General features: G+C 32.8%; 1 protein-coding gene across 1 annotated transcript in view; it reads right to left on the minus strand.

Annotated features, from left to right (window-relative positions):
* LOC102679370 (ER membrane protein complex subunit 1) overlaps nucleotides 1–1004 on the minus strand; it is a 6519-nt gene extending 5515 nt beyond the window's left edge. The window contains 3 exon segments of the mRNA XM_031509953.1: nucleotides 1–139; nucleotides 537–652; nucleotides 791–1004. The exon segment at nucleotides 1–139 is cut by the window's left edge and continues 2 nt beyond it. Coding sequence (XP_031365813.1) covers nucleotides 1–139; nucleotides 537–652; nucleotides 791–999 — 464 coding nt within the window. The 5' untranslated portion in view covers nucleotides 1000–1004.
* Between the last annotated feature and the right edge of the window lie 13797 nt (nucleotides 1005–14801).

The following is a 14801-nucleotide window of genomic DNA, read 5'->3' on the forward strand; positions in this document are numbered from 1 at the left end:
CCTGTGGCTAAATCCCATGCACGTACAATAGCTGGTACACCTCCATTTACAGAAACAAGATCTTCATCTGTAACTCCACCTAATGCTCGTATCTGACCTGCATATCCTTTTTCTAATACACGTCTCCATAATATTTGTCCTAAATAAAAATTTTATTTATTTTTTTATAATTTTTATATTTTATATTTTTATAATTATTTATTATTAATATTAGATATCTATTAATATTACATATCTATTAATACATAATTATACTATATTAAATAATTAAATAATATATTTGAGACAATTATAATAAAATATCAAAATTATATTGTTAATCTTTTTAATATTTAATTTATTTATATTACAGAAGCTATTTTTATTAAGTTATAAATCTTAGATAATATAAATATAAAAATAAATACCAAAAATTTAATTATTTTGTAATTACATTTAAATGGGTATTAAACAATGCAAATTTTTATAAAATTAAGAAATTAAAAAATTATACATTATTATTATGTTTAAATGTTCATACATTGTTTATAACCCACCTGATTTAAGGTTCAGCGCAGCAATAACATTTTCTTCAGTAGCAACAATAATCTTTTTTGCGGCCGAGACAGTATCAAAATTGGCAAATTTAATTTTACCAACATAATTCTGCTTCCTATAAATATAACGACAAATCGTTAATTAAGAATGATTCAACACAATTGATACACTGTCAAATCACGGTAACATGCTACTGCATTATTTAAGAAATTCATTATAATCAACATTTATTTAAGAATTCCGAATAATTTACCAGTCAAATTTTCCAATTTGATCTTCATAAAGACACAGAGATAAATTAAAAAATCCAATTAATATGATAAGATACTGTAATATCTGGATATCAATTAAAAACCGGTTAATGTTCCCTCTAAAACTCCATATAAACGGAGCCATGACGATAAGTGTGAACGTATCACCCATCCACTTACACGAATTCTTTCGTACCTGGTGTACAACCATTGATAATGTAAACGAACGATAGTCACCTTACAAGCAAATCTATGTATTATTTTATTATTTTTTTTATAAATTTTATAAAAAATTTCATAAATAATTTCTAAAAACATAAAAAATTATAAGTATTTTAATATAAGTATTTTAAGTTTTAAATAAATACATAATTAATAGAAATTTACTTATAAAATTATATAACAATATTTATTGAAGAATATTTATTTATTTTATTTATCAAAATTATTTAAAATATTTGATATCTTATATATTATTATAGAAGAAATTATTATAAATTAACATTCCTTTTGATACGTGATAAATTTTTTAATTTTAATTGAATATAATATAATATAATAATATATAATATAATATAATAATATGTTATATGTTAAAATAGTTAAGTAAATAATTTTAATCTATATAAAGATATTAAAAATATACTTATATACTATTTATATATCTTTTTATCTTTGTTTAAACTTATTAATAATAGATCCATTAATAATAAACCCACTAATAAAAATAAAACATATAAATCATTTTTGAAAGAATTCTTGAAAAAAAAATTGATAAGAATACATTATTAAATCTATTTATTATTAAATTTTATATAAATTTTTATTAATTCAAATTCTGAGAACACTGACAATGAGAATATAATAAGACAAATATAACATTTCATAAAATACTATATCTCAAATACCAACCTTGAAAAAAGTAGATTTTGTTTCTTATTCTTGCTATTTGCTACGTATTATATCTTATATATGTTTCTATCCTTTATGTATTTTTGTATTTTCAAATATTGTATTTTCTACATATTGTATTTTATACATTATAATTTTATATTTTTAATCAGAAATTGACATTATCTTTAAAATACATTTGTAGAATATGTAGAATAAAAACAAATATAGAAAAGAAAATAAAGTGGGAGAAAGATAATAAGAGGAAGAGATAAAATAAGAATTGACTGTTAACGTCATCTTTTGAGTATTAAGAACATTTTTTGAAAAATAGGATAAATAAATTATAATTAAATTAATTATAACATTTTATAATTAAATTAATTAAAACATTTTCGAATAATTATATATAATATAAATATTTATGAATAAAATATATAAATATGAAATTTGCATATTATCTATCGTGCAATCAATGATATAACAAAATAGCATTGATCTGACTTTTCCTCACTCGGTAACTGTGTTTTGAGATAGTTATCTATCGACCTCAAATAATTTCAACTTTAAAATGTGAAAATTTTTGAAAATCAATATATTATAAATATAATATTATAATATATTATTATTAATTTCTAAATGAAATTATTATGTTTAATATGTATATAGAAAATTCAAAAATCAAATCCATTTTTCGTAAATCTTGTATGCATTTTGTACGATAGATGACGTTATATTACATTTTAGATTACAATATTTGACATTTTTATATAAAAAAAATATGAAAATATATTAAAATAATATTAATTGAAACAATTTTACTTAATTACTTTTGTAAACAATTTTACTTAATTAAATTTTGTAAATCTGCGAATAATTTTTAATAATAATAAAAACTTATAAAATAATGTTACAATAACTATAAGATACATACCAATCATGAAAAAAAGTACATAAAAAATATATAAACAATATTATATAAAATTTACAATTAATTCTTCTTAATAAAATATCAATTTATATCATTTAATTAATGATTGCTAGTTTTCTTGATTAATTTAAATTTTTTAAATTTATTATTCTGTAAAAATATATTATTTAAATTTACTGAAATAATTTTATTAAAAATAAAATTCATAAATATATAAATCTATTCTACAAATTATAGTAATAATTAAATTAAAGAAATTAATGTAAGTTATTTTTTATTTTATCCTTATATTTAAATCCTTATATCATTATAAAGAAATAATATTCGAAAATATATATATTTCAACCCCATCTGACTTTCATTTTTCCTCGTGGACGATGTGTTTAACCAAGCAGCGATTCTTTATCCGCAGTGAGGAGGAACAGGCCGCCGGAAGAATTTACGTAGCACTTAATCCCACCGCTTAGAGGGCCGAACAAAATCACCCTACTTCGCATTCTTGGCTACCTATTCTTCTCCTCTTCCGCTCTTCTACCGCCACTCATCATCGTGAACCTCTTTTTACATTCAAACACTTTCACCTGAACTCTTATTTCTTAACGAAGCGGGCTTGTAGCCCTGTTGCGATGATTTAAGAAGGTAAAATTCGTTCCCTGTAAATTATTTTACGATTGTAGGATAACGTTTGACGAAAACGATAAAAGTATGACGATCAAGTTTAATATTTTTTTAGAGAAATAACAAATAGATTTAATTCGACAATTAAAATGAATTAACGATAATTAAATATTTGGAATTATTTATTTAAACATCGATATATATATTACTATTATTTTTATTTTTGTTATTTGATAATTTTTAATCGATAAAGGTAAAATTCCATATTTTTTTTTTATAAGAGAAATGATTTTATATTTTATTCGCTTAAAAATGATATAGTTGAAGAAATTTGCCTGCTTTTTGTAGAACTTTAAAGGAACAGTGAAAAAAATCTCGAATCAGTCGTCAACCCAATCCTGCTTAATCGCCTGTACTAAAATATTATAAGACGCGTAACCACAGCGCCAAATTCCAACGACTAATCTCTTAATCGTAAAAGCGGTTTTATTTACTCATTCACTTACCCTTACTAGGTACTTCGCTCGCTGCTCTCACAGATTTTAATGACAGTTACAATTCGTTATTGTAACTATTGTTGTACATTATTGTACATTATTCACAATTTTGTCACGTTATTTGCATTCATATGAATTCATTTAAAATTTTGAAAATCATTTTTTTAGAATCAGAATTTACGTATTTATGCTTAATGTTAATTATAATTTTAGATAGATTATACGATATAATTCTAAATTAAATTTTTATTGAATATTATTCTTTATTCAATTTTCATTCAATGAATAATAAATTTCATGTTGAGATATAATTTTTAATGACTGATGTTTATTAAAATTATAAATAACATAATATCGATATCGTATTTCAATTTCAATTTACCCATTTGAACTCGCGAATGTGAATGAAAGACAATTACAATTTTTTATGAAATATCCATTCTCATAGGGATAGCCTCTAGTTTGTCCAAGTGATATCCAAGAATAATTCGAAGCTACTATATCCAGCCTTCGATTCTCTCTAATATCCTCTGTCGTGTTATTTACAGGGTAAACATGGACCAAAGGCATTCGGAGAAAGAAGAGGGAAAAACAGAAAAATAGAAAAGAGAAAAGAGCGTCATGTAGAAATGACACTCGTAATCGACTCCGTCTCGATTTCTTTTCCTTCGATGCCAGAAATGAATGAAGCTCTCCCTGGACTGGTCGAAGAGAGAAAATGGGAGACGGTTGCGTGACGGTTTCAGGCTAACCTCCTCCAGATGAGATAGGATTGAATGGACGTCGTGAAGACGACTGGGGATAAGATAGCGGTGACTCTATGGGGGTTGTGGTAGAGGAAGAAACGAATACACACATGTAGTGTGGAAATAAGATGATGACGGTGGATGGAATGAAAAAGGGAAAAGAAGAAAAGGAGTGACGGAGTGAAAAAATGAAAGAGAATGTACAGCCACGAGGAGGAGAAGAAACGAGACCCAAAGCGGCAACGAACGAAGAGGCAAGATTTTAGTACGAAAAAATCGAACTGTGGGTGAGGGTGAGAAGAGGCAAACTGGATGATGTGAAAAGGAAAGTAAAAGTAAATAAGGATGGAAGAGAATGGGTGAGAGAAGAGTAGAAAAAAAAAAATCAGGAGGGAAAAGGAGTGAGACGCGTGAACGGAAAGGAGGAAAGAGTTGGTACACGGGCGATGAGACGAGACCGGATGAGATGAGATGATAGTGTTGCATGTAGCGCGTGCGCGTACCGACTCAATAAACATCCGTAGAAGCCTTGGTAAGACCCTGGCCCTGCGCTGTGGATTACCGCCGCTACTTTCCTTTATTTTCCGGATGCAATGCCTCCCTCTTCCGACCCATCTTTACCGTGACTCTCTCATCTTGTCGGGAAAGAGACGGAGACTTGTCATTTTTTACGTATCTTTTTTCCCCCTTTCCTCATTTTCCAATTCTTTGACTGGATCAATCGAACATTGGCGAACACTGTCTCGTCGAAAGATCGTTATCTGATTGGTGGTGAACGCGTGATCTTGATTAAGAGTTAGTTAGAATAATCGAGTTGGTGTGATTTTTGATTTGGATCTTTAAATATTTTGGATCTTTTTCAATTTTGGAATTTTTTGAAAATTTTAAATCAGATTTTTTCCTCTTTATTACAGACAAATTAATCGAATGAGTTTTCGTTTACTTTTATTTGCTTCACCATTTGAATATAATTGGACAGAAAGCTGATGAAGGAATTTCATAAATCAATGTCTGATACAATCAGCTTGTAATTAGAATCGTTTCAAGAAGTCCAGCAGAAGTTCATTTCTAGAACGTAGATGTGGATTTTGGTCGGGACAGTTCTTCGCTTTTCTTGTCCCCGCTGATAAGAAGTAGAACTTCAGTCTTTATGTACTTCCACTCTCTGTTCGCGTTTCTAGGGCAAATCGATGTGACTAAGATTCTTCTTCAACAATTTAATTCTTACATTTTTATGATGTTAGATTTTTATTCTGTTTCTTTCATTTTTTTTTCTATTGCGTTATATGAATTTTTACTTAGAAAGAGTTTGTAATTTTTTTCTAAGAGTGGTAAATTATAAGAGTAATAAGAGTAATAAGATCAAATTTTCTGTTTTGAAATTTTGAAATGTATTTTAATTATACAGTACTGAATTAAATAATTTTGACGATTTATTAATTCGAAAAAACGATATTCATTTTTATATTACAACAAGCTATATAACCTTAAACTAGACACTATATTTTAGACAAAGAGAGTTTCTGAAATTCAGAATTGATCGCTCATAGTTCATTCACGCACGCGCAGATACCAAGACTACGTACCAATAAAAGCGAGTATATGTTAAAGAAAATGAATTAAAACGCGTTTGCATGATAAAAGTACAATGAAGTTCGATATATGAACTTATTCTTAGAATTTTTCTTTTAAATTTTCAAATCATAGAATTAATCCCGTATATAAATAAATTAAAAAAATATCAATATATTAGAAAAATAATAACTTTAAAAAAAAAAGTATTTCAACTTTTTCAACCTCGATATTATTTCTTCATGTTCAAAAGATTACTATTTCTATAATCTACATAAAAAAAAAAACATAATTTGGAAAAACGTAATCGTTCTTCGTTCAAATATTTTCCTATTTGTCTGTGCACGTACGAAAGATCACGAGTGCTGCGTAAATAAGCGAGCGGACTAATTAAAGTGATAGAAACATCGAGTTTCTCATTGCATTATCTGGGCGAAGGTACAACTGTCATTATAATATCCGTATCTTCGTAATAATCTCGTATCGTTTGCGTTTGTTATCAATGAGTAAACCACCCTTTCAAGGGTCAATCTCGAGCGCACCTGTTTCAATTCGGATTTACGTATACTTATCTAATTTGCGAGATTCGCGAGGTTGCGGGAACATTTATTAATATGTTTGAATTTCAATGTAAAGGGTACAGTTTAATATTACATAATCTCTCTTTTAAGCAAATACAATAAATTTCTTTTATAGTTTTTATTCTAATTAAATTGATAAATTCTCTCTTCGAGAGAGAGAGAGAGAGTACTTACATCCATCATGACATCATTTGCGATTCATAAATCATTTTCTTACAGAGACGCAAACTTTATCTACTTGTTTCGTAAAACATCTTCCAGCAACATGACATTCCAAAAATAATTTCACATAGCATCGATGATAACACCGTAAGAATAATAAAAATAAGAATTCGAAAAAGAATGTCAAACAAATTACACCTCTTCCTTTCCCTCGAAAGTGACAGCCACTCACCCTTTACTTAATTGCGAAAATTCAAGATCTCGTAAGGCAAGAAGAACGTCGTCGGTCTCGATCCTTCGAGGCCGACTTCGACTCTTCGAAGGAAGAGCCATACTTCGCCCTCCATCATCGTCCACAGTTTCCGTTTCCTCTCCGTTTCCTTCTTTCGTTCGTCACGGCGAATGTTCGGTTCAGAGAAATTAGAGACACAGACACTAGAGGAAGGACGACAGAGGGAAACGACAACGACGTCGACGACGACAACGACGTCGAGTTTCTCATCTTCCCTGTCCCTCCTTCGCCTCGCCCGAGCTTCGTCTTATTCTATCCCTCTTATTCTCCACCTCGGTTCTCAGTTCTCCTGCTACTCTATGCCGGGAAGCCTCCATTAAATTCATTAGGCCATTAGTGGCTGCAACCCTCCAAGATGGCTCCCGTCGCTTGGCAACGCTCTGCTTTTCCACGCTCTCCTCTCTCTCTGCTTCTCACGCGCTCTCTCTCCTTCTTTCCCCTTTCGATACCTCACCCCCTCGGCCCCTTAGTCGAATCTGGTTGTCCCTCTTGCACAGCAAGGGGGAGGAGGGGGCAACCGACCCTCTTCTTTCCGTTCCTCTTAGCAGCTTTACGTGTCTCCCTCTCGAGCGGGTGGGTCTTGGCGGGTGTAATTAGATTCAACGAGCGAAAAGGGAAGGCGGTGGTGGGTAGGTTCGTAGGTCGGAAAAGGCGGCGGTGGGTTAGAACAGGAGAGGGTGGCTCTTGAGGCACCGGTTACTGAAGAGGGCCATTGCCTCCGGATGTCCAGATTCTCTCTCCTCGTTCGTTTCTCTCCTCTTCGGTATCTCTCGACCATCCCGTACCGCGACCAACATACGTACATACATACATACATACATACATACATATATACACGGTTCCCTTGGTTCCTCGATTCGTTTCTCGGTATCACGATGTGTGCTCGTTTGACGTGGAACACCGGGAAAGAAGTTTAGTCCCGCGGGATTATGTTGTTTGAGGAATGGAGATCCGAAAGATGCTGGCTATCTTTCCGCTCGAATATTAGGATCCGACTTTAATACGTTCCGATCCTCGAATTGTGAACGTTCCTCGTGCTCTCTACTTTTATTCTTGGACAAATTGGGGAAGAGAGAGGAGGGGAACTCTTTTGCATTTATAAGAGGTTATGTTTTTCTCATTTCTCGCTATTTGACATGTAGATTTTTTTTCTTTTTCTTTACTTTGTATTCGAACGTTTTATGGAAAGGTGGGATTATACAGATTACTTTTTGGATAAGAATAAAAAGTCTTAAAAGAAGATAATCGGACGATATTTGTTATTTTTTTATGAAGGTTTTTAAAACTTTTAATTCAACTTTACGGTTAATATCAATATGGAATCATTCATTGTTGAACGATTCTGATGAACTATCCGATACATTAAGAAATCAGAAACGACGATGGTCTCGATGTTGCATTCCTGTCGCGGGTCCGAGTATTTGTACGCGGCTGTTTTCGGGGGTGGCAGAGCAAAGGGGACTCTTAAAATACTCCAAGAGCTTCTAAATCATGGAGGCTTAGTAACCGTCGTGCGAGCAGGGATTACCTACCTTACTTCAAAGTGCCCTGCAGGTGCGGGCTCTTCGTTTCGTATCCTCTTCCACGACAGAACGTTGAATCATGCGTCAGTTGCATTTTAACGATATCGTGTGTACATGAGTGCGTGCGTGCGTGCGTGCGCGCCTGCTCTTTCTTCGAAAAGATATAATATTTTGTCCAAGAGTCTTGCCCCCAGAATGTTATCCTCCCCAGCGATAGGATAGACTTGGAATTTTTCTTCATTTTTATAATACCGATTTTGATATAGCATTCGTTTGTTTTTTATTATTATTATTGATGAAAATAGACAAGACGAGATTTTATCTGTTGCATCGAAGCGAAATTATTAAATAAGATATTTAGAAGAAGAACAAAGTTCCAAGTTTGTTTAAACGATGACAAAAAGATGATCACTCGAGGAGGAAATGAGGACAAGGTTAGATCGATTCTATTATCCGACTCGGAACTTTCGTTAGCCAAAATTCTTAATTACTATCGTAGGAGGGGTATACCGGATGGTTGAACGACTCTACGTAATGGAGGAAGCGAGAAAACGTGCACCACGGAAAATTCGAAAGCACGAATAACGCTTATCATGAGAATTAAACGAACGCCTCGATGGTAAGACTCGCGGCGGCCATCTTGAACGTCTCTGGCGTCGTTTCATTTTCGCGGGGAAAGCAGAAGAAGGCCACCAAGGAAAAATTCTCTCGATTCTCTAAGTCCATGCCGCTAAGCCCTCAATTTCACTAGAGTAAAAGCTGAACGAAGAGCGTGATAAAACAGCTTCTTATTCCCGCGTTTATATTCAATCTCAGTCGACTCCCTGGCCGCGAAAGACCTCATTTGAAACACGTTAGTCGATGCGCCATATGCGTAGAATGGATAGACAGAAAAGGAAAAAGTAAAAGGAGACAGAAATGCATTATGTAATACTGGATATGATCTTTACATGCATCTATGCATGGGATCTGCAAAAAGCGAATGACTTGTAACCGTACATGTATCTACAATATCTGGAGAGAAAGTCGTCCGATGTTAAATGAACAAGAAAATAACGAAGAGAATCTATTTAGAATTAATTTTTTAAAAGCTAGCGAAGGGATCTCTTAAAGGAAAGTTTGCTTTATAATACGTTTTTTAAGTTTTTACGTAATGTCTCTTAGTACAAGCGTTTCCTACGTTTGAACGGAGATGTATGAGAATACGTATAGTTTCGTACAATCCGAAAAGCGTTAATGCGCGCAACCGCATGCCTGGTTAGCACATACGCATGCGCGATCACTGCCAGCCATATTTCAAGTGTCTCTACTGAAAGTTTGCCGGTGCTCGAGATTAGTTTGTATCATCTTACTTCGAGGCGTCTCTCGGGTTGTCTCGTAAAAAGTTTGGGGAAATTATGCGGCCGCGACGGGCGCGTGTGCCTTGGCGCGCAAGCAGCCTTTTTAACTTTCCCCGGAACTTTGTTGGCCGGGCTAAATTAATATCTACACGCGCGGCATTCAGAACACTCGTATCGCGTATCCTTAATGCGGGAATAATATAAAATAGAAGACTATTTATATATATATATATAAGTGGAGGAAAATTTGGTGATTTTGGAAATTTTTCGATGTTTGACATAAGATATTAGAGTAAAAATTAATCGCTTTTGTTTTTTTTCTTATCTGAGTTTTGTCAAAGTTTAATTAACACGTTAAAATGTGTTAATGAATTTTTAAAATATCATTTTGTACGTAAATTATTTTTGTAGAAACAGTTTATTTATTTTAGTAAATTAATCGTTTGAAAAGGTAGGACTGTCATTTAATTTAAAAAGGGTACACGCTTCAGTTTTATACTAACGTGCATACTAAAGTACTATCACACTTTGCACTCACGTTGATTGCGATTCACAAAGGCTGTCGAGTATATTAAATGGAGAACAATCGTTGCATCGTAACTGTTGGGAAGAGTAAAGGAGAAGATTCGAGATTCTGAATCTTCATCCAATTTTTTAACTAAAATTAAAATGAAATCTTCTGTTATCAATGATTAAAATAAGATTCTTTGAATGTTAGAAAAATTTTCTTTAAAAGTGATATGGATAAAAAAAATATTTCAGTAAATTTTTTACATTTATAATAATGTTAAATTCCACAAATAACATTATATAACGTTATACTTCATTATTAAAGTTTAATCCTACAAAATATTTCTCTCTTATACATTCATTATTTCATTCTTTTTTATCTTTCTCAATTCCTTAATTTCCTTCATTTTTCTACCTCCTATTAAAATTCATCACACCGCGTTCTTTTCACCCCCTTTTTGATTATTCTTCTTTTTTTCTTCTTCTTCTTCTTCTTGCATCTTCTTTTATTTTCCACTTTTCGACTTTTTATTCTGCAAAAACCTAATTAAAGCCAGCAAACCCTATTAGTTTTCTCTCGAACAAACGATCCGTATGGTTACTTCGTTCAAGATCGAACTAGCAAGCTGGTTTCGAATGTAAGCCGAAGACAGAGGACTGGTCTGCTACTTTGGCTCGATTCAAACCACCGCACCGCCAATAAATAACACTCTACCCGAGATCTACTCTATGCGGTTTATACAGGATATACTATGGTCTAACTTGTACAGGTGGAGAATTTGGAAGAGAGGAGAATAGGTTGAAGAGAACTATATATATTATAAATGCTTCCAGAATTTGTCGAAGAATAACGCGAATAAATTTTTACTAATTTCGCAATCTCGATCTTCTCGATAAATAATTTTTAAAAAATTTATGGAACAATTTATAACGAACAGATTTATAATATAAAGAATATAAACTTCTCAAAAAAAAAAAGAAATATCACGAATTCATTTTATATTAATATAAAAAGAATTATACGTACGATTAATCAATAGAATCGGAGTAAGTAATATTTTATTATGTGCAAAGATTTAATCGATAGAAAGTTGATAATATTTTAAATCAGTGTGGCTAATAAAATGAAACGAAGGGAAAGTAATCGAGGAATACAGTCATTTTAATTAGCCAGATGAATGAAAGTTCTCCACGGCGAAATTAATAAAGAAACTTAAATGAAATCCAATAAGTGAGTTGTACAAAACGGAACCGATGGGTGTTTCGATTAAGTTGATTAAACTGGAATTAAGTCGATTAAAACGGAGTACCTTAATAACAAAGTTGATAGCTTTTAATTAAACGGAATAACTCGAAATCTGCCGATAACTGATATCATTTAAATTTTAAACGAATAATTATTTGTAAAAACGAAAATTATTAAATATATTCAGATTTCGTTTCAGATTCGATCCAGAAATTTCAACCTTTTATTTATTTTTTTTTTCTTATCTTTCGTTTCGAAATGTACACACGTCTAATTTTTTAGTACTCTTGAAAACTATATATATAAAAAAAAAAAAAAATTTCCTAGAAAAGTAAATAAATTGTGACGTTGATAGAAGTTTTTATCTTACTCTTTACTCTTACGATGAAAATTTATAACCAGAGAGCGAGGTATCGAAACTGACTCGATCGAAAATTATTAAAAAAAAGAATTATTTATAAATTAATATTTTATACGATGATAATTTTTGAATTTTGATAAAATAACGATCGCGCTATGTTAAAAATATACATGAATTACTTCAAAGAAGATAACTGTATCGTAAGAAAATCGAAGATAAAAATCCAAAAAAAAAAAGAAAAAAAAAGAAACATTCGAATCTTTCGAAGCGAAAAGAGTTAATCGACGATCGTTTTCGACATCACTGATCTTGGTCAAAGCGATTCGCAACGTCGCTTTCAGACATTCGAAGGTCGTGTAAACGGGGATCAAAGTCTACGCCAATGGAAACGAGCAATGATAATGTTTCTCGGTGATGTTGGTTGAGATACGGGACACGGTATCTTTATTACCCTATGCGAGACACGTTGCTCAAGTTAATATTAATTGCCGTTTTATCTTGCTCAGACGACTGATATTTCGAACGCGAGTAATCTTCGCAAATTTTATGACGCCTCGAACCGGCACGGAACTAGACCTTCGAATTTCGTGAACAAACTTTAACGCGCCACGTTTACTCGCGTGTTATTTACAGAGCCCAGATTTCATCGACAACCTCTTCGCGCTCAACCTCTTAATTTAACTGTTGCTACGGAATCGGCCGAAAAGTTTTACGACCGTCAGAAACTACGTTGCATCGCTTGTAGTCAGATCGTCAGAACGGGAATTGAAATGCAAATTTTCTCTCTCTATCGTTCAATCGCATTCAATGATAAACTTCAAAATTCTTTGTAAAACTTAGATCCTAAAGTTTCTAAAGTTTGAAACTTATAATAATTTTACAAGTACAAAATTTTTAACAACAATTCCAAATCATAAGAATATAATATAATATAATATAATTCCAATGTATAGCATGGAAATTTCAATTGTATAATGAAAAAAGTGAAGAGAAAAAAATAAATAAACGCGATAAATTCGCTCAATTTCGCCTCACCTTCCATTTTCTTTCACTGGATAGCTTCAATCACACCGCGATCGACTTCCGTCTCGCAGTCAATATCCCGAGCAACCGTCGAATAAAACGACACGAGCAGCTGTTGGGAAACGGATTCATGGTCCTCGGCGAACAACTGCGATATTCGTTCCCAACGTCAGAATTCCTCGGCGATCCTCGGGGGAAACGCGAGGCGTGTCGGGGGCACAACATATTCACGAGGCCGTATACCGATTTTATTCCATCGCTAAATCCTCGAATCTCTGCGGACCTGGGTCTCCTCCGCGTGTCTCCTCCTCCTCTTCTTCCTCCTCCTCCTCCTCCTCCTCTTCCCATCTCCTCCCGTGATTCTCGATACGCAGTCGAAAGGAAAGAGCGACGGCGAAGTTTCGGGAGTTACTGCGACTCCTCCTAAGCCTGTGTCGATGATCACGCTCCTAACCAGATTTTTTTACGGCCGAGGGAGGGCACCTCGTTTTGGGAAATGTGGAGAATATTTTAAAATATACTTTTAAAGAATCTTTATTTAATATTTATTACGTATCTTACCTAATGGTCTAATGATGATTTATTAGTTTTTGTTCTTTGAGAGCGATCTTGATTTTATTTTTGTTTGAGGGAGAAGAGTCAATGGAGTTTGCTTCGACAAAGATGATTCTTTGATCGCTTTTTGTTTTTTTTTTTGTTCATTTTTCTTTTTTTTTTTTCATTGTGCGCCTCTGTTGAGGATTAGATAATTATTTGAGGATTAGGCAATATCATTACGAGTTTTTTTAACGAGTTAAAGTAATTTTGAGATATTTATGATGCTGTTGGTTGAAATTATTTTTGTTGAAACACGTTGTTATGGAATGGAAAGAGAAAGAAAAAATTTCATAAGAAAAGTTCATTTTGCGCGGAGATTTTTGGAATAAGTATGTCGCACGCCAGTTGAAACGATAAGATTACGGAAGAAGATAAGTTGCAGAGAGATAAAACACTCTTTGTACATTGGATCTATAATAATTAATAAATGTTTCAATGTATGTCAGGATTCTTATAAAATTATTATCTTAATCGTAATTATAATCTCTATAATCTCACCTTTTATCTTTCTTTCACTTTTTTTCTTTTTTCTTTTTTTTTTTTCCATTCTTTCACTATCGAATTAATAAATAAATTCACACAATTCGAACAATATAATATAATTTCCTCTTAAATGTTAAACTCTCAAACTCTCAAATTTTTTGAAATTTTCATGAAACGACGATCTTGTATCCGATTTTTAAATGGATTGAAACGGCCGATCCGTTTATCCGTGTATATAATTGGTAACATACGGATTGCAATATCTTATGACTGTGCCGTGCCATTAACGGGCACGACGATCATCGTAATATACGTTTAGTTTAGTTTAGCGGGACGAGGGGATCCCCGGGCACCGGGCGACCCTTCGCGTGCCACCGAGGAGGGTGCATAATTTATCGCTTTTCCCCGACCACCATAATGCAACACGTTACACGCTCGGTATGCATGTAGATTCCGAAGGTTATCGATGCTCCCTCAACGTCCGAGAGGGTGTAATACGGGAGGCCTAACTACCGATAAATAGCCCAATCATCGATCGGAATTCATTGCCCTGGCCTTCGTCTTAATTCAATAGGAACCGTGTAATTAGAGAGCGAGCGAGAGAGAGAGAGAGAGAGAGAGAGAGAGAGAGAGAGAGAGA

This window comes from Apis dorsata, unplaced genomic scaffold (assembly GCF_000469605.1).
Source record: "Apis dorsata unplaced genomic scaffold, Apis dorsata 1.3 scaffold_194, whole genome shotgun sequence".
Classification (NCBI taxonomy): domain Eukaryota; kingdom Metazoa; phylum Arthropoda; class Insecta; order Hymenoptera; family Apidae; genus Apis; species Apis dorsata.